The following is a 20,961-nucleotide window of genomic DNA, read 5'->3' as shown; positions in this document are numbered from 1 at the left end:
GTCTAACCTTGGCTTCAGCAGGGTGGTCGGCACTCTGCTCTCCCCAGTCTAACCTTGGCTTCAGCAGGGTGGTCGGCACTCTGCTCTCCCCAGTCTAACCTTGGCTTCAGCAGGGTGGTCAGCACTCTGCTCTCCCCAGTCTAACCTTGGCTTCAGCAGGGTGGTCAGCACTCTGCTCTCCCCGGTCTAACCTTGGCTTCAGCAGGGTGGTCAGCACTCTGCTCTCCCCAGTCTAACCTTGGCTTCAGCAGGGTGGTCGGCACTCTGCTCTCCCCAGTCTAACCTTGGCTTCAGCAGGGTGGTCGGCACTCTGCTCTCCCCAGTCTAACCTTGGCTTCAGCAGGGTGGTCGGCACTCTGCTCTCCCCAGTCTAACCTTGGCTTCAGCAGGGTGGTCGGCACTCTGCTCTCCCCAGTCTAACCTTGGCTTCAGCAGGGTGGTCAGCACTCTGCTCTCCCCAGTCTAACCTTGGCTTCAGCAGGGTGGTCAGCACTCTGCTCTCCCCGGTCTAACCTTGGCTTCAGCAGGGTGGTCGGCACTCTGCTCTCCCCAGTCTAACCTTGGCTTCAGCAGGGTGGTCGGCACTCTGCTCTCCCCAGTCTAACCTTGGCTTCAGCAGGGTGGTCAGCACTCTGCTCTCCCCAGTCTAACCTTGGCTTCAGCAGGGTGGTCAGCACTCTGCTCTCCCCGGTCTAACCTTGGCTTCAGCAGGGTGGTCAGCACTCTGCTCTCCCCAGTCTAACCTTGGCTTCAGCAGGGTGGTCGGCACTCTGCTCTCCCCAGTCTAACCTTGGCTTCAGCAGGGTGGTCGGCACTCTGCTCTCCCCAGTCTAACCTTGGCTTCAGCAGGGTGGTCGGCACTCTGCTCTCCCCAGTCTAACCTTGGCTTCAGCAGGGTGGTCAGCACTCTGCTCTCCCCAGTCTAACCTTGGCTTCAGCAGGGTGGTCAGCACTCTGCTCTCCCCAGTCTAACCTTGGCTTCAGCAGGGTGGTCAGCACTCTGCTCTCCCCAGTCTAACCTTGGCTTCAGCAGGGTGGTCAGCACTCTGCTCTCCCCAGTCTAACCTGGGCTTCAGCAGGGTGGTCAGCACTCTGCTCTCCCCAGTCTAACCTTGGCTTCAGCAGGGTGGTCAGCACTCTGCTCACCCCAGTCTGTCTATAGAGAGTGCTGCTCAAAAGCACTGAGTGCCATTTGTCAGCTTTACCGTTTTAAACTCTCTGTAAAACTCCATACGAATCACGAAAGCACAATCTTTCTGGAATTTTTTAGAAATGGAACAGTACATATCAACCACAACTCCATTTTAACGTGTTCTGTTTTTTTATCTCCCTTACGACCCTTTCAGAAAAAAGTCACAATCAACTGATTAGAAAGAAATATTGATCCTCAAATTGAAAGTGATAGATCAGCTTTGAATCTATTTGGGGGGGTTTTGAGAGAGAGAGTGAGCAGGAATGGGAGGTGCATCTCGTGTTGATAGCAAGCCCCAAGCCTGATGGAGAGGAGAGGTGTGTGTGAGTGAATGGATTATGACAGAAACATTGGTTCAGAAAGATAAACAGAAGTGAGCACTTTAGATGTTTCTAATAGTTTGTGTATTATGTATTCTGCTTAAAATCATTCTAAAACTGAGCACATATGACTATTGCTTTATATGAAATCAACATGGGAAAAAACATCACAAAATGTATTGGAGAATTTCAGAAAAGCTGCCGCAAAATGAAGTATTTTTGGCAGCAGAAATCACAAAAAAATGTGTGAAATTCTGGAGGGACAGTGAGGATCAGTCAGAATGGGGTCTTACAGTGAGGATCAGTCAGAATGTGTTCTTACAGTAAGGATCAGTCAGAATGGGGTCTTACAGTAAGGACCAGTCAGAATGGGGTCTTACAGTAAGGATCAGTCAGAATGTGTTCTTACAGTAAGGATCAGTCAGAATGTGTTCTTACAGTAAGGATCAGTCAGAATGTGTTCTTACAGTAAGGATCAGTCAGAATGGGGTCTTACAGTGAGGATCAGTCAGAATGTGTTCTTACAGTAAGGATCAGTCAGAATGGGGTCTTACAGTAAGGATCAGTCAGAATGGGGTCTTACAGTAAGGATCAGTCAGAACGGGGTCTTACAGTGAGTATCAGTCAGAACGGGGTCTTACAGTGAGGATCAGTCAGAATGTGTTCTTACAGTGAGGATCAGTCAGAATGTGTTCTTACAGTAAGGATCAGTCAGAATGTGTTCTTACAGTAAGGATCAGTCAGAATGGGTTCTCACAGTAAGGATCAGTCAGAATGGGTTCTCACAGTAAGGATCAGTCAGAATGTGTTCTTACAGTGAGGATCAGTCAGAATGGGTCCTTACAGTAAGGATCAGTCAGAACGGGGTCTCACAGTGAGGATCAGTCAGAACGGGTTGTTACAGTGAGGATCAATCAGAACGGGGTCTTACAGTAAGGATCAGTCAGAATGGGGTCTTACAGTAAGGATCAGTCAGAATGTGTTCTTACAGTAAGGATCAGTCAGAATGGGGTCTTACAGTAAGGATCAGTCAGAACGGGGTCTTACAGTAAGGATCAGTCAGAACGGGGTCTTACAGTAAGGATCAGTCAGAACGGGGTCTTACAGTAAGGATCAGTCAGAACGGGGTCTTACAGTAAGGATCAGTCAGAACGGGGTCTTACAGTAAGGATCAGTCAGAACGGGGTCTTACAGTGAGGATCAGTCAGAATGGGGTCTTACAGTGAGGATCAGTCAGAATGTGTTCTTACAGTGAGGATCAGTCAGAATGTGTTCTTACAGTAAGGATCAGTCAGAATGTGTTCTTACAGTAAGGATCAGTCAGAATGGGTTCTCACAGTAAGGATCAGTCAGAATGGGTTCTCACAGTAAGGATCAGTCAGAATGTGTTCTTACAGTGAGGATCAGTCAGAATGGGTCCTTACAGTAAGGATCAGTCAGAACGGGGTCTCACAGTGAGGATCAGTCAGAACGGGTTGTTACAGTGAGGATCAATCAGAACGGGGTCTTACAGTAAGGATCAGTCAGAACGGGGTCTTACAGTGAGGATCAGTCAGAACGGGGTCTTACAGTGAGGATCAGTCAGAACGGGGTCTTACAGTGAGGATCAGTCAGAACGGGGTCTTACAGTGAGGATCAGTCAGAACGGGGTCTTACAGTAAGGATCAGTCAGAATGGGTTCTTACAGTAAGGATCAGTCAGAATGGGTCCTCACAGTAAGGATCAGTAAGAATGGGGTCTTACAGTAAGGATCAGTCAGTGGGTTCTTACAGTAAGGATCAGTCAGAATGGGGTCTTACAGTAAGGATCAGTCAGAATGGGGTCTTACAGTAAGGATCAGTCAGAATGTGTTCTTACAGTAAGGATCAGTCAGAATGGGGTCTTACAGTAAGGATCAGTCAGAATGGGGTCTTACAGTAAGGATCAGTCAGAATGTGTTCTTACAGTAAGGATCAGTCAGAATGGGGTCTTACAGTGAGGATCAGTCAGAATGGGGTCTTACAGTAAGGATCAGTCAGAATGGGGTCTTACAGTAAGGATCAGTCAGAATGGGGTCTTACAGTGAGGATCAGTCAGAATGTGTTCTTACAGTGAGGATCAGTCAGAATGTGTTCTTACAGTAAGGATCAGTCAGAATGTGTTCTTACAGTAAGGATCAGTCAGAATGGGTTCTCACAGTAAGGATCAGTCAGAATGGGTTCTCACAGTAAGGATCAGTCAGAATGTGTTCTTACAGTGAGGATCAGTCAGAATGGGTCCTTACAGTAAGGATCAGTCAGAACGGGGTCTCACAGTGAGGATCAGTCAGAACGGGTTGTTACAGTGAGGATCAATCAGAACGGGGTCTTACAGTAAGGATCAGTCAGAACGGGGTCTTACAGTGAGGATCAGTCAGAACGGGGTCTTACAGTGAGGATCAGTCAGAACGGGGTCTTACAGTGAGGATCAGTCAGAACGGGGTCTTACAGTAAGGATCAGTCAGAATGGGTTCTTACAGTAAGGATCAGTCAGAATGGGTCCTCACAGTAAGGATCAGTAAGAATGGGGTCTTACAGTAAGGATCAGTCAGTGGGTTCTTACAGTAAGGATCAGTCAGAACGGGGTCTCACAGTAAGGATCAGTCAGAACGGGTTCTCACAGTAAGGATCAGTCAGAATAGGTTCTTACAGTAAGGATCAGTCAGAATGGGTTCTCACAGTAAGGATCAGTCAGAGTGGGTTCTCACAGTAAGGATCAGTCAGAATGGGTTCTCACAGTAAGGATCAGTCAGAATAGGTTCTCACAGTAAGGATCAGTCAGAATGGGTTCTCACAGTAAGGATCAGTCAGAGTGGGTTCTTACAGTAAGGATCAGTCAGAATAGGTTCTTACAGTAAGGATCAGTAAGAATGGGGTCTTACAGTAAGGATCAGTCAGTGGGGTCTTACAGTAAGGATCAGTCAGTGGGGTCTTACAGTAAGGATCAGTCAGAATGGGGTCTTACAGTAAAGATCAGTCAGAATGGGGTCTTACAGTAAAGATCAGTCAGAATGGGGTCTTACAGTAAGGATCAGTCAGAATGGGTTCTTACAGTGAGGATCAGTCAGAATGGGTCCTTACAGTGAGGATCAGTCAGAATGGGTCCTTACAGTGAGGATCAGTCAGAATGGGTCCTTACAGTAAGGATCAGTCAGAATGGGTCCTTACAGTAAGGATCAGTCAGAATGGGGTCTTACAGTAAGGATCAGTCAGAATGGGTCCTTACAGTAAGGATCAGTCAGAACGGGGTCTTACAGTAAGGATCAGTCAGAACGGGGTCTTACAGTGAGGATCAGTCAGAACGGGTTCTCACAGTGAGGATCAGTCAGAACGGGTTGTTACAGTGAGGATCAGTCAGAACGGGTTGTTACAGTGAGGATCAGTCAGAACGGGTTGTTACAGTGAGGATCAGTCAGAACGGGGTCTTACAGTGAGGATCAGTCAGAAAGGGGTCTTACAGTGAGGATCAGTCAGAACGGGGTCTTACAGTGAGGATCAGTCAGAACGGGGTCTTACAGTGAGGATCAGTCAGAACGGGGTCTTACAGTGAGGATCAGTCAGAACGGGGTCTTACAGTGAGGATCAGTCAGAACGGGGTCTTACAGTGAGGATCAGTCAGAACGGGGTCTTACAGTGAGGATCAGTCAGAACGGGGTCTTACAGTGAGGATCAGTCAGAACGGGGTCTTACAGTAAGGATCAGTCAGAATGGGTTCTTACAGTAAGGATCCGTCAGAATGGGTCCTCACAGTAAGGATCAGTAAGAATGGGGTCTTACAGTGAGGATCAATCAGAACGGGGTCTTACAGTAAGGATCAGTCAGAACGGGGTCTTACAGTGAGGATCAGTCAGAACGGGGTCTTACAGTGAGGATCAGTCAGAACGGGGTCTTACAGTGAGGATCAGTCAGAACGGGGTCTTACAGTGAGGATCAGTCAGAACGGGGTCTTACAGTAAGGATCAGTCAGAATGGGTTCTTACAGTAAGGATCAGTCAGAATGGGTCCTCACAGTAAGGATCAGTAAGAATGGGGTCTTACAGTAAGGATCAGTCAGTGGGTTCTTACAGTAAGGATCAGTCAGAATGGGGTCTTACAGTAAGGATCAGTCAGAATGGGGTCTTACAGTAAGGATCAGTCAGAATGTGTTCTTACAGTAAGGATCAGTCAGAATGGGGTCTTACAGTAAGGATCAGTCAGAATGGGGTCTTACAGTAAGGATCAGTCAGAATGTGTTCTTACAGTAAGGATCAGTCAGAATGGGGTCTTACAGTGAGGATCAGTCAGAATGGGGTCTTACAGTAAGGATCAGTCAGAATGGGGTCTTACAGTAAGGATCAGTCAGAATGGGGTCTTACAGTGAGGATCAGTCAGAATGTGTTCTTACAGTGAGGATCAGTCAGAATGTGTTCTTACAGTAAGGATCAGTCAGAATGTGTTCTTACAGTAAGGATCAGTCAGAATGGGTTCTCACAGTAAGGATCAGTCAGAATGGGTTCTCACAGTAAGGATCAGTCAGAATGTGTTCTTACAGTGAGGATCAGTCAGAATGGGTCCTTACAGTAAGGATCAGTCAGAACGGGGTCTCACAGTGAGGATCAGTCAGAACGGGTTGTTACAGTGAGGATCAATCAGAACGGGGTCTTACAGTAAGGATCAGTCAGAACGGGGTCTTACAGTGAGGATCAGTCAGAACGGGGTCTTACAGTGAGGATCAGTCAGAACGGGGTCTTACAGTGAGGATCAGTCAGAACGGGGTCTTACAGTAAGGATCAGTCAGAATGGGTTCTTACAGTAAGGATCAGTCAGAATGGGTCCTCACAGTAAGGATCAGTAAGAATGGGGTCTTACAGTAAGGATCAGTCAGTGGGTTCTTACAGTAAGGATCAGTCAGAACGGGGTCTCACAGTAAGGATCAGTCAGAACGGGTTCTCACAGTAAGGATCAGTCAGAATAGGTTCTTACAGTAAGGATCAGTCAGAATGGGTTCTCACAGTAAGGATCAGTCAGAGTGGGTTCTCACAGTAAGGATCAGTCAGAATGGGTTCTCACAGTAAGGATCAGTCAGAATAGGTTCTCACAGTAAGGATCAGTCAGAATGGGTTCTCACAGTAAGGATCAGTCAGAGTGGGTTCTTACAGTAAGGATCAGTCAGAATAGGTTCTTACAGTAAGGATCAGTAAGAATGGGGTCTTACAGTAAGGATCAGTCAGTGGGGTCTTACAGTAAGGATCAGTCAGTGGGGTCTTACAGTAAGGATCAGTCAGAATGGGGTCTTACAGTAAAGATCAGTCAGAATGGGGTCTTACAGTAAAGATCAGTCAGAATGGGGTCTTACAGTAAGGATCAGTCAGAATGGGTTCTTACAGTGAGGATCAGTCAGAATGGGTCCTTACAGTGAGGATCAGTCAGAATGGGTCCTTACAGTGAGGATCAGTCAGAATGGGTCCTTACAGTAAGGATCAGTCAGAATGGGTCCTTACAGTAAGGATCAGTCAGAATGGGGTCTTACAGTAAGGATCAGTCAGAATGGGTCCTTACAGTAAGGATCAGTCAGAACGGGGTCTTACAGTAAGGATCAGTCAGAACGGGGTCTTACAGTAAGGATCAGTCAGAACGGGTTCTCACAGTGAGGATCAGTCAGAACGGGTTGTTACAGTGAGGATCAGTCAGAACGGGTTGTTACAGTGAGGATCAGTCAGAACGGGTTGTTACAGTGAGGATCAGTCAGAACGGGGTCTTACAGTGAGGATCAGTCAGAAAGGGGTCTTACAGTGAGGATCAGTCAGAACGGGGTCTTACAGTGAGGATCAGTCAGAACGGGGTCTTACAGTGAGGATCAGTCAGAACGGGGTCTTACAGTGAGGATCAGTCAGAACGGGGTCTTACAGTGAGGATCAGTCAGAACGGGGTCTTACAGTGAGGATCAGTCAGAACGGGGTCTTACAGTGAGGATCAGTCAGAACGGGGTCTTACAGTGAGGATCAGTCAGAACGGGGTCTTACAGTAAGGATCAGTCAGAATGGGTTCTTACAGTAAGGATCCGTCAGAATGGGTCCTCACAGTAAGGATCAGTAAGAATGGGGTCTTACAGTAAAGATCAGTCAGAATGGGTTCTTACAGTAAGGATCAGTCAGAATGGGGTCTTACAGTAAGGATCAGTCAGAATGGGGTCTTACAGTAAGGATCAGTCAGTGGGTTCTTACAGTAAGGATCAGTCAGAACGGCGTCTCACAGTAAGGATCAGTCAGAACGGGTTCTTACAGTAAGGATCAGTCAGAATAGGTTCTCACAGTAAGGATCAGTCAGAGTGGGTTCTCACAGTAAGGATCAGTCAGAATAGGTTCTTACAGTAAGGATCAGTAAGAATGGGGTCTTACAGTAAGGATCAGTCAGTGGGGTCTTACAGTAAGGATCAGTCAGAATGGGGTCTTACAGTAAAGATCAGTCAGAATGGGGTCTTACAGTAAATATCAGTCAGAATGGGGTCTTACAGTAAAGATCAGTCAGAATGGGGTCTTACAGTAAAGATCAGTCAGAATGGGTTCTTACAGTAAAGATCAGTCAGAATGGGGTCTTACAGTAAAGATCAGTCAGAATGGGGTCTTACAGTAAAGATCAGTCAGAATGGGTTCTTACAGTAAGGATCAGTCAGAATGGGGTCTTACAGTAAGGATCAGTCAGAATGGGGTCTTACAGTAAGGATCAGTCAGTGGGTTCTTACAGTAAGGATCAGTCAGAACGGCGTCTCACAGTAAGGATCAGTCAGAACGGGTTCTTACAGTAAGGATCAGTCAGAATAGGTTCTTACAGTAAGAATCAGTCAGAATGGGTTCTCACAGTAAGGATCAGTCAGAATGGGGTCTTACAGTAAGGATCAGTCAGAATGGGGTCTTACAGTAAGGATCAGTCAGAATGGGTCCTTACAGTAAAGATCAGTCAGAATGGGTCCTTACAGTGAGGATCAGTCAGAATGGGTTCTTACAGTAAGGATCAGTCCACATGAGGTCTTACAGCGTGATACCCTCAAAGTTACCAGAACCACAGGGTTAATCTGGTAGATTAGCAGTGTGAGTTACACCGTGCTATAAATGGAAACAAACACCACCACAGGTTAGGATTAGGTGTGTGAGTGTGTGTGGGGTGGTTCCGGCTGGGTCGGGGTCAACCCAGGTCTATGCAGGGTTGTGGGTGGTGAAATGTGTGATGTGAGGCTGGATGGAGCAGCAGAGGTATTTAGAGGAGCTGATGGTGCGCCAGGGATCACGGTTACCTGATCTCCGTGTGTGTGTGTGTGTGTGTGTGTGTGTGTGTGTGTGTGTGTGTGTGTGTGGCGTCAAGCTCAGATCAGTTTCAGTGGCACAGCCAGTGCTGTGAGGAGAAAGGAGCAGCGATACACTAGACACACACACTAACAAATAACACACATGCCTTCTCTGTCAGATGAATAAACACTCTCTCACACACTTTGTGTCTCATATGTAATACATAGCCACCACACCTTTGTAACATGTTGGCTCTGTAATATAGCGATATTATATTGCAAAGCTGAGTAACAGTGCAGCTTGCCACACCCTGCTTAGTTCCACTGAACCAGACAGGAACATCACACGAGATGATAGCCTGTCTGTCTGTCTGTCTGTCTGTGTGTGGTGTGTGTGTGTGAGATAGACAGACAGAGTGTATCTGTCTGTCTCTATGTGAGAGAGGGTTGTGTTTTCCTCCAGTGTGAAATGCAGCAGACGGCAACTATTAACTTTTTAAAGCAGGAATGTGGGAAATGGACCGTGAGAGTCGACCACACACCATCAAGTGGTCAAGGGTGAAGCTTTGAGGGCCAGTCAAGGGCAGAGTAGGGCTGAGAATTGCCAGGGACCTCACGATACAATATTATCACAAAATGTAGGTGCCGATACGATATGTGTTGCGATTTTCACGATTCTATATATATTGCAATTCAATACTGTGATTTTATTGCAATTCAATGTTCCAAACATATTGCTCACCATATGTCTGCTGCAGACGCACAGAGAGAGACATGAGAAAACAAGTTTTGATCAATCATGGAAATAAAAGTGCTAAAAATAAATTGGCTCAATCTTTAAAAAGAAGTCTGAGAACAAGCTATGAAGAATGACACTGGAGTTTTGGTGCAGGTGCTGCCAACCAGCGCAAAAATAATATTGCGATATTGTCAAAACTATTTTCGCATGCCCAAAATATCTATTATTTAGAACGCAAGTACGGGTATTCAGACACGACGGCAGAGAGCGAGGGGCAGAGAGCGAGGGGCAGAGAGCGAGGGGCAGAGCGAGGGGCAGAGCGAGGGGCAGAGCGAGGGACAGAGCGAGGGACAGTCTCTCCTCTTGTCAAGCAGCCTCCAACCCCTGAGCTGCGCCGCTCCATTATGAGTACAATAAGAGGTTCCACTAACCCCACACACAATATCCCCATTTACACACAAACAGACAACGCATGCACACACAATGGCCACTCCAGAGACAGGGATCTCACCAGCCACACACACCAGACCAGAGATGGGGGAGAAGAGAAGGAACCGGAGAGAGGTCGAGAGAGAAGGAACCAGAGAGAGACGGAGAGGGGTCGAGCGAGAAGGAACCAGAGAGAGATGGAGAGGGGTCGAGGGAGAAGAAACCAGAGAGAGACGGAGAGGGGTCGAGGGAGAAGGAACCAGAGAGAGACGGAGAGGGGTCGAGGGAGAAGGAACCAGAGAGAGACGGAGAGGGGTCGAGGGAGAAGGAACCAGAGAGAGACGGAGAGGGGTCGAGGGAGAAGGAACCAGAGAGAGACGGAGAGGGGTCGAGGGAGAAGGAACCAGAGAGAGACGGAGAGGGGTCGAGGGAGAAGGAACCAGAGAGAGACGGAGGGGTCAAGGGAGAAGGAACCAGAGAGAGACGGAGAGGGGTTGAGAGAGAAGGAACCAGAGAGAGACAGAGAGGGGTCGAGGGAGAAAGAACCAGAGAGAGACGGAGAGGGGTTGAGCGAGAAGGAACCAGAGAGAGAAGGAGAGGGGTTGAGCGAGAAGGAACCAGAGAGAGACGGAGAGGGGTTGAGAGAGAAGGAACCAGAGAGAGACGGAGAGGGGTCGAGGGAGAAGGAACCAGAGAGAGACGGAGAGGGGTCGAGGGAGAAGGAACCAGAAAGAGACGGAGAGGGGTCGAGGGAGAAGGAACCAGAGAGAGACGGAGAGGGGTCGAGGGAGAAGGAACCAGAAAGAGACGGAGAGGGGTCGAGGGAGAAGGAACCAGAAAGAGACGGAGAGGGGTCGAGGGAGAAGGAACCAGAGAGAGACGGAGAGGGGTCGAGGGAGAAGGAACCAGAAAGAGACGGAGAGGGGTCGAGGGAGAAGGAACCAGAAAGAGACGGAGAGGGGTCGAGGGAGAAGGAACCAGAAAGAGACGGAGAGGGGTCGAGGGAGAAGGAACCAGAAAGAGACGGAGAGGGGTCGAGGGGGAAGGAACCAGAGAGAGACGGAGAGGGGTCGAGGGAGAAGGAACCAGAAAGAGACGGAGAGGGGTCGAGGGAGAAGGAACCAGAGAGAGACGGAGAGGGGTCGAGGGAGAAGGAACCAGAAAGAGACGGAGAGAGGGGTCGAGGGAGAAGGAACCAGAAAGAGACGGAGAGGGGTCGAGGGGGAAGGAACCAGAGAGAGACGGAGAGGGGTCGAGGGAGAAGGAACCAGAGAGAGACGGAGAGGGGTCGAGGGAGAAGGAACCAGAAAGAGACGGAGAGGGGTCGAGGGAGAAGGAACCAGAGAGAGACGGAGAGGGGTCGAGGGAGAAGGAACCAGAAAGAGACGGAGAGGGGTCGAGGGAGAAGGAACCAGAGAGAGACGGAGAGGGGTCGAGGGAGAAGGAACCAGAAAGAGACGGAGAGGGGTCGAGGGAGAAGGAACCAGAGAGAGACGGAGAGGGGTCGAGGGAGAAGGAACCAGAAAGAGACGGAGAGGGGTCGAGGGGGAAGGAACCAGAGAGAGACGGAGAGGGGTCGAGGGAGAAGGAACCAGAAAGAGACAGAGAGGGGTCGAGGGAGAAGGAACCAGAAAGAGACAGAGAGGGGTCGAGGGAGAAGGAACCAGAGAGAGACGGAGAGGGGTCGAGGGAGAAGGAACCAGAAAGAGACGGAGAGGGGTCGAGGGAGAAGGAACCAGAAAGAGACGGAGAGGGGTCGAGGGAGAAGGAACCAGAAAGAGACGGAGAGGGGTCGAGGGGGAAGGAACCAGAGAGAAAGGAGAGGGGTCGAGGGAGAAGGAACCAGAAAGAGACGGAGAGGGGTCGAGGGAGAAGGAACCAGAAAGAGACGGAGAGGGGTCGAGGGAGAAGGAACCAGAGAGAGACGGAGAGGGGTCGAGGGAGAAGGAACCAGAAAGAGACGGAGAGGGGTCGAGGGAGAAGGAACCAGAGAGAGACGGAGGGGTCGAGGGAGAAGGAACCAGAGAGAGACGGAGAGGGGTCGAGGGGGAAGGAACCAGAGAGAGACGGAGAGGGGTCGAGGGAGAAGGAACCAGAAAGAGACGGAGAGGGGTCGAGGGAGAAGGAACCAGAAAGAGACGGAGAGGGGTCGAGGGAGAAGGAACCAGAAAGAGACGGAGAGGGGTCGAGGGAGAAGGAACCAGAGAGAGACGGAGAGGGGTCGAGGGAGAAGGAACCAGAAAGAGACGGAGAGGGGTCGAGGGAGAAGAAACCAGAGAGAGACGGAGAGGGGTCGAGGGAGAAGGAACCAGAAAGAGACGGAGAGGGGTCGAGGGAGAAGGAACCAGAGAGAGACGGAGAGGGGTCGAGGGAGAAGGAACCAGAAAGAGACGGAGAGGGGTCGAGGGAGAAGGAACCAGAGAGAGACGGAGAGGGGTCGAGGGAGAAGGAACCAGAAAGAGACGGAGAGGGGTCGAGGGGGAAGGAACCAGAGAGAGACGGAGAGGGGTCGAGGGAGAAGGAACCAGAAAGAGACGGAGAGGGGTCGAGGGAGAAGGAACCAGAGAGAGACGGAGAGGGGTCGAGGGAGAAGGAACCAGAAAGAGACGGAGAGGGGTCGAGGGAGAAGGAACCAGAAAGAGACGGAGAGGGGTCGAGGGAGAAGGAACCAGAAAGAGACGGAGAGGGGTCGAGGGAGAAGGAACCAGAAAGAGACGGAGAGGGGTCGAGGGAGAAGGAACCAGAAAGAGACGGAGAGGGGTCGAGGGAGAAGGAACCAGAGACAGACGGAGAGGGGTCGAGGGAGAAGGAACCAGAGAGAGACGGAGAGGGGTCGAGGGAGAAGGAACCAGAGAGAGACGGAGAGGGGTCGAGGGAGAAGGAACCAGAAAGAGACGGAGAGGGGTCGAGGGAGAAGAAACCAGAGAGAGACGGAGAGGGGTCGAGGGAGAAGGAACCAGAAAGAGACGGAGAGGGGTCGAGGGAGAAGGAACCAGAGAGAGACGGAGAGGGGTCGAGGGAGAAGGAACCAGAAAGAGACGGAGAGGGGTTGAGGGGGAAGGAACCAGAGAGAGACGGAGAGGGGTCGAGGGAGAAGGAACCAGAAAGAGACGGAGAGGGGTCGAGGGAGAAGGAACCAGAAAGAGACGGAGAGGGGTCGAGGGAGAAGAAACCAGAGAGAGACGGAGAGGGGTCGAGGGAGAAGGAACCAGAAAGAGACGGAGAGGGGTCGAGGGAGAAGGAACCAGAAAGAGACGGAGAGGGGTTGAGGGGGAAGGAACCAGAGAGAGACGGAGAGGGGTCGAGGGAGAAGAAACCAGAGAGAGACGGAGAGGGGTCGAGGGAGAAGGAACCAGAGAGAGACGGAGAGGGGTCGAGGGAGAAGGAACCAGAAAGAGACGGAGAGGGGTCGAGGGAGAAGGAACCAGAAAGAGACGGAGAGGGGTCGAGGGAGAAGGAACCAGAAAGAGACGGAGAGGGGTCGAGGGAGAAGGAACCAGAGAGAGACGGAGAGGGGTCGAGGGAGAAGGAACCAGAAAGAGACGGAGAGGGGTCGAGGGAGAAGGAACCAGAAAGAGACGGAGAGGGGTCGAGGGAGAAGGAACCAGAAAGAGACGGAGAGGGGTCGAGGGAGAAGGAACCAGAAAGAGACGGAGAGGGGTTGAGGGAGAAGGAACCAGAGAGAGACGGAGAGGGGTCGAGGGGGAAGGAACCAGAGAGAGACGGAGAGGGGTCGAGGGAGAAGGAACCAGAGAGAGACGGAGAGGGGTCGAGGGAGAAGGAACCAGAGAGAGACGGAGAGGGGTCGAGGGGGAAGGAACCAGAGAGAGACGGAGAGGGGTCGAGGGAGAAGGAACCAGAGAGAGACGGAGAGGGGTCGAGGGAGAAGGAACCAGAAAGAGACAGAGAGGGGTCGAGGGAGAAGGAACCAGAGAGAGACGGAGAGGGGTCGAGGGAGAAGGAACCAGAAAGAGACGGAGAGGGGTCGAGGGAGAAGGAACCAGAGAGAGACGGAGAGGGGTCGAGGGAGAAGGAACCAGAGAGAGACGGAGAGGGGTCGAGGGAGAAGGAACCAGAGAGAGACGGAGAGGGGTCGAGGGAGAAGGAACCAGAGAGAGACGGAGAGGGGTCGAGGGAGAAGGAACCAGAGAGAGACGGAGAGGGGTTGAGGGGGAAGGAAACTCCATATGAAGCGTCCCCATATAAACACAGCAGCACCAGACCACAGTGATTACAGCAGTGTGTGTGTGTGTGTGTGTGTGTGTGTGTGATTCGCACCAAGACCGCAGCCTTCCTCCTGCCTGCCCTGTCACTATGGAGAAAGTGACTGACTACTACTAACCCATTGCATCCCTGGGTCAGTAGTAGTCATATTACTGGTACCTAATCATTATCACCACCCGTGATCTCATTCCCAACCCCAGGCTGGTGATACGGTGCCTTATCAACAGGTCCAGGACATGTCTTCCTGTGTCATGTTGGTTCTATTCTTTCTAGTCTTAATAGCTAACCAAGAACAAAGCCTGATTTCAGATCAGTTGACCTAATGTAACCTCTCAGATAATATAATTTGTGCTAAATCAATTTACCAAACACTATCATCAATTGTTAGGAGGATACAAGTGATTGGCACTCATTAAAAATCAGGAAATAGACTATTTGACTATTTCCATTATAAAGATAAAACAGTTATGCTATATAGAGTTCATGATTTTCAGGCCTGAATAAAATAGTAATTCCTTATTACTCAGGATGGAAAAATCACAGCATCAACAGGTTAGTGTCTGGTAACAGACACATAGCGACCAGGCAGAGTGTCCTGTCTGATAGAACAGAGAGACAGATCCATAAATAAAGAAGCTTACAGAACAAATCATCTCTATCTACAAACTATTAGATTGCTATCCAATATTGCTATATCCTATTTATAACATTCTCATTCTGGCAATGTACATAGATTGTAATGAGTGGAGAGGCATTTGTTAAGGGTTAAAACTCCTAACCAGGCCTACAGAGCACAGCAACAGGAGAACTGGAGAGTGAGTGAGAGATAAAGGCCTGCTGGGATTAAAGCCTCATAATAATGTGCCTATTTAAAGTCTCTATTAGTAGGGCAGATTTGTGGTTAGATAATGCCTCGGTTAAAGCTCAACTGTGTTTGTCAACACGGTTAAGAGAGCGAAGGAGTGGGACTTGCGCACACACAACACACAAGGCCGACACACTTTCACGTGACCGCAAACACGAACCCAACAACAGCACTTTATACACGTGTACATGACACCGCTCAAACACACTCGCTCTGGTATACACACATCCAATACATACACACTCTAGTCTTGGGTACACACACATTCTCCGACATACAACCAAACACACACTCTAGTAAAAGGGCCACTTCTGGTGGGACGTGGTGATGTCATCAGCCCCCCTCCTCAGGACTGTTTCTCTGGGGTAGGGGTGTAATGGAGTGTGGCAGAAAGGGAAGGGGTAGAGGTTAGAGAGGAGAGCAGAAGCGATGTGGCTCTATATAAGGCATGGCTCTATATAAGCCACAGAGCCACTACAGAACCGGCATGGCTCTATATAAGCCACAGAGCCACTACAGAACAGGCATGGCTCTATATAAGCCACAGAACCACTACAGAACAAGCATGGTTCTATATAAGCCACAGAGCCACTACAGAACAGTCATGGCTTTATATAAGCCACAGAGCCACTACAGAACAGGCATGGCTCTATATAAGCCACAGAGCCACTACAGAACAAGCATGGCTCTATATAAGCCACAGAGCCACTACAGAACCAGCATGACTCTATATAAGCCACAGAGCCACTACAGAACCAGCATGGATCTATATAGGCCACAGAGCCACTACAGAACAGGCATGGCTCTATATAAGCCACAGAGCCACTACAGAACAAGCATGGCTCTATATAAGCCACAGAGCCACTACAGAACCAGCATGACTCTATATAAGCCACAGAGCCACTACAGAACCAGCATGACTCTATATAAGCCACAGAGCCACTACAGAACCAGCATGGCTCTATATAAGCCACAGAGCCACTACAGAACAGGCATCACTGTTGTGTTGTACACAAAACAAAAGAACACCCCCATAAGATAAGAGAGGCCTGCTTCATCTCAAGTCCCTGTGATGTCAGGCATAGCCTTTGTTGTTGTGAAATAAAAAAAATATGCAGAGTTGGCATTAAATGTGACTGAGCTTCCTGATGTTGTATGTATGGGGGAAGTTGGTTAGTTATGTGCTTCACAACATGCAAGAGAGAGCAGGAACAAACTTATGCCAGAATTTCAGGAATGAGCTGACTTAACTAGCGAGCTTGATGGTCCCTGTTTGACCTATTTGGAATCCCCATATAATCATGGCCTCTTTTTACAGTGTCATCGTTCACGGTTGTTCACCTTTGATAGGCCTCAGACTACAAACCAGCTGACACATTGACTGCAGCCACATGTGTTGCATGCTTGATACAGAGCATATTTATGATTAGCTTGAGTTGATCATACCACCCAGCCATCTTTTGTCACATTAGGCCAATATCACGTTCCATCTCAAAACAACACTCATATCTCCCTCACTAGCTTTAAGCACCAGCTGTCAGAGCAGCTCACAGATCACTGCACCTGTACATAGCTCATCTGTAAATAGCCCATCCAACTACCTCATCCCCATACTGTTATTTATTTTTTTGCTCATTGGCACCCCAGTATGTCTACTTGCACACTCATCTTCTGCACATCTATTACTCCAGTGTTTAATTTCTAAATTGTAATTATTATTTTGCCACTATGGCCTATTTACTGCCTTTACCTCCCTTATCCTACCTCATTTGCACACATTGTATAAAGATTTTTCTATTGTATTATTGACTGTATGTTTGTTTATTCCATGTGTAACTCTGTGTTGTTGTATGTGTCGAACTGCTTTGCTTTATATTGGGCAGGTCTCAGTTGTAAATGAGAACTTGTTCTCAACTAGCCTACCTGGTTAAATAAAGGTGTTCTCAACTAGCCTACCTGGTTAAATAAAGGTGTTCTCAACTAGCCTACCTGGTTAAATAAAGGTGAAATAAAACAATTTTTAAGCAAGTGCAAAAACAAAACATGCAAAACTTCTTCACTAATTAGACAGGAGATTTTTCTCAAACTACTTGACTATAGACCTACACAACATCTAAGATACACCAGTCAGGGATGACATGATTATCAGTGACTTTGAATATGAAAGTGTGCCGCTGATAGTAAAATGATACTAATCTAACACACAGCAGAGGTGTACAAACTCTGACCACTTCCTCTTCCGATGCCGTACAGTACAAACCAACCTGCACCAGATATCGACACGGGCCATTCACACAGACACCGTGAAGTCAGGCGTCACACTATGTGAAAGCCGCAAGGCCGGAGTATAGGTACAGTTCACTTCACGCTCTTGAGTAAAAACAATGTGATGCAGTAATGGCCAATTCTCATTCATTTGTTTCAGTTTGAGTGGTAGCGTTTGTACAGTGATTGAGTCAGTGTGGAGTGGACAGATGCATTAACATGGGAATTACGTGGATCGGTGGGTGTGAATGAAGTGAAGGGTGCAGTCATCCTGACCCGTTAAGGAAGCCGAGCCATGATGGATAGTGTAGATAGAATGGTGGTGTGGCAGATGTATATAGGTCTGGAATCAAGTTCATACATTATAGTGCCGGCATGTGTTTTTAAACAGAAACAAATGCACCTTTGATGATTTCCATAAAACGGTTTCCCAGCCAGTGATCTGTGAGCTACAGTCTTACTTGTGGGGGGTGCTAGCATAACCAGAGGTGACTCCCCTGACATATTTAATACTGGCTCACCCAATCAGGCTGGTCTAAAATATATAGATTTTTTAATTAACTAAATTAACTTGATTAGTTGGTTATATTGTCTCCTGATATTCAGAAATGAACTTGATTAGTTGGTTATATTGTCTCCTGATATTCAGAAATGAACTTGATTAGTTGGTTATATTGTCTCCTGATATTCAGAAATGAACATGATTAGTTGGTTATATTGTCTCCTGATATTCAGAAATGAACTTGATTAGTTGGTTATATTGTCTCCTGATATTCAGAAATGAACATGATTAGTTGGTTATATTGTCTCCTGATATTCAGAAATGTTTAATGTGTAGTAGGGAGTTCCTGGGATCGAGCCTAATTGGTTATATCTCAATTACATGGTAAATAACAAGCCCATAGCCTACAGTTGAGAAGTCTGCAATTTGGCAAATATGAAATAGCTGATGTGGAGTTGCGGCTGTCAGTGAGACGCATCTATAGCCCTAGGCCTGTCGCAATATTTCAAAATTCAATTGCGGGATAAACACAAAAGTCACATATATTCCAAATGATTTAAGTGTGAAGTGTAGTATCGTTTATTCCCATTCGTAGGATACACCAGGACTAATTTATTGGCACTAATGGAGAGCGTCGACCATATCTCTGGTGAGTGCGCATATTCACTGTCTTTATCATTGGGTGAGTCAGTGCCAGTGGAGAGTTTAGGGCAACAATTTCCTACGCAATTGTAGATGGCAATTGTAATTTGTCTCCCCTTTTCATAGGCCTAGATTAGATGGTTACATTGAAGACAAGGTTGTTTTTATTGATCTTAGTTTGTCAGTGTCAGCAGAGTAGCCTAGGCCTAACCTGTCATTTTTGTAGTAGGCTATTAAAGATTCTGATAATGTCTCCAGACATGTAAAGTGTTGTGAAATTGTATGAAATGTGTTTATAAAAGGCAATTTTTCCCCACCAGATCCTCTAACTAGGGCTGAGCTGCTTTCCAAACATTAAACTCAAGCGCCACCTATGATGCTGTGTATTTCATTGTTTGTTTACTGTCAGACTCCAAACTCTGTTTTGTCAGCGGCCCAGTCACTTTTACTCAGCCCCAGCCATTTCTGCCTACATTACTGGTCATAATTAGAGTGAAAGCGAGATTAAACGTTTAATTGCTAGAAATATGCCTAAAGCGTTACTGTAAACTGCAAGCATATCAGAAACGGCAGGATTTATTCTAACGTTTTGGGATTCGAAATAGCCTCCTTCGAAAATGACACAGTCCTTCTCCATTGAAACGTTCACCCGTCTCTCTAGCTCCGCGGCCTTCATAACCAGCCAAGCATCGCGTCCTCACAAAGTAAACAAACAAAACAATATTCACTTGCATTTTCACGGGTCTAACTAAATCTATGTATTGTGCGAATGACAACTTAATCTGAACGGTGAATTGGACCGATTTAAGAGGCTTCGAAAACCTGTCCAGAGACTTTCTACGAACGGGTGAGGGGAAAATCCCAACATGGATTCCGCAGCATTCCACGGCTGGGTCCGTGCAGTTACTTTGCAGAACTTATTGAAGCACGATACAAACATAGCACGAATTAATCAGATTCGATTATGACAGGGTCGTACATAAAACTACATTTGATGTTTCTGATCAAATATATCCTGAAGGTGGCTAAATGTGGACACGTGTAAAAGCCAATTCGACCAAACAGCGGAGAAATACACAACTTGACGGGATGCATAGGATGACAAACAAGCAAAACCCTGTAAATGATCAAATTTGACAAAACTCTTAAACGACCCCGGTAGCTAGGTCTAATCATCAATAAAGTGTCTGGTTCATATGATTAACGACAACTCAACCCATCGTTTATTTTCCTTTTCGAGTATTAAAAAGTGGATGTCCGCAAGCAAAAGCTTCCATTTTGAATGTCTCACTAAAGAAACTCAACTTCAGCTACATCAACAGGTCGACAATCAATCCACATTGAGATATTTCCAGCAAACTAGACACAGTAAGTACAAACAACACTTTTGCATCAACTTCAGTTGTATCAACTTATCAAACATAACTGGAGAACGTGTTGAATACTGTATAGCTACAATGCAATGAACTCACGTCAGCTAGCTAACTGTCAAATGCACGGCTAATGTTAGCCAGCTAACCAGCTATTTAAATGTATTTAACCTGTATGACTTTTGTTCACCACCTAATAATTGACAACAACAGACCGAACAACTGGCGAAGACAACCAGCAAGTTCATGATCAAGTTCATCTGGACAAAAGTGATCGACTTGTGTTTTGCACAAACTTACCCGAATCTCCGGGGGTTTTCATTTTGAGTGTTGCAGGATAGTTTACGTTAGCTAGCGAGCTTGGTGGATCTCAAGTCAGTAGCGTTTGTGGAAGGAAAAGTCGTCTCCCTCTGAGCCCTTCCTTTGGTTTGGAACTTTCCACCGTTGCTCCACTCACGGGCCCCTTTGCTTCCACTTTCTTTCCCAATAACCCCTTCCTCAACTGATCGGGGTAACGTTACTTTCCCCGAATCGCAGTCAGTTGATGTAGCTCACTGCTGTTTGTCCCACGGCAACTTCGCCTTGTCCTGTTCGAGGTGCAGCGGAACACGGTCAACCGTCCCGACAAGCACACAAACCGAAAACCCTTCTTTCCTTGTTTGCATATACTTTCACGAACTGTCGAGTTGTTTACTCCATCTCAATCGCATCTTCCCCGTTGTTTGACATATTCGCTAAAATAACCGTTCTGTAGAATAGCAGTCGTCCTCTCTTTAGACTTTCTTTCTTCCTCCACTCACTAACATTCTGCACTCTGTGGCTACTCTTTCTCCTCCCCCGGTTCCTCTCTCGGGTGTCGTGTTTCGCTCTCTCCTCACGGGGCCGCCCACACGGACAGGGAGAGGGGGGCTCTAAGGGGCGGGTCACACCCACTCACCACGAGCCAGGGTGGCGTCACTGCTGCGGCGTCGCCATAGAGACCGCCACAGCCATACTGCCGTGGTGACGACATATCCGCGTCCTACGATTCTAGGCCGTCATCACGTTATTTTACGTCAATCGCAGGTACTTTCTTCTAATTATCTCTTTTCATTTCATGGTAATTCGATCAATTGATGTGGCCAGATTATTAAAC

The 20,961-nt window shown here is 47.9% G+C and overlaps 1 protein-coding gene across 2 annotated transcripts in view; it reads right to left on the bottom strand.

Moving 5' to 3' along the window:
- Positions 1-20,714, bottom strand: part of erfl3 (Ets2 repressor factor like 3) — an 84,060-nt gene extending 63,346 nt beyond the window's left edge. The window contains exon 1 of one of the 2 annotated variants that reach the window (XM_021623645.3): positions 20,127-20,714. In XM_021623645.3, the coding sequence (XP_021479320.3) occupies positions 20,127-20,148 (22 nt within the window). In that variant the 5' untranslated portion in view covers positions 20,149-20,714. The remainder of the gene's footprint in view (positions 1-20,126) is intronic. The other variant, XM_021623653.3, reaches the window with a different exon arrangement.
- Between the last annotated feature and the right edge of the window lie 247 nt (positions 20,715-20,961).

Source organism: Oncorhynchus mykiss, chromosome 2 (genome assembly GCF_057628025.1).
Source record: "Oncorhynchus mykiss isolate SJ-2025 chromosome 2, ASM5762802v1, whole genome shotgun sequence".
Classification (NCBI taxonomy): domain Eukaryota; kingdom Metazoa; phylum Chordata; class Actinopteri; order Salmoniformes; family Salmonidae; genus Oncorhynchus; species Oncorhynchus mykiss.
The sequence above is the reverse complement of the archived record's forward strand: the minus strand, read 5'-3'. Positions and strand labels throughout refer to the sequence as shown.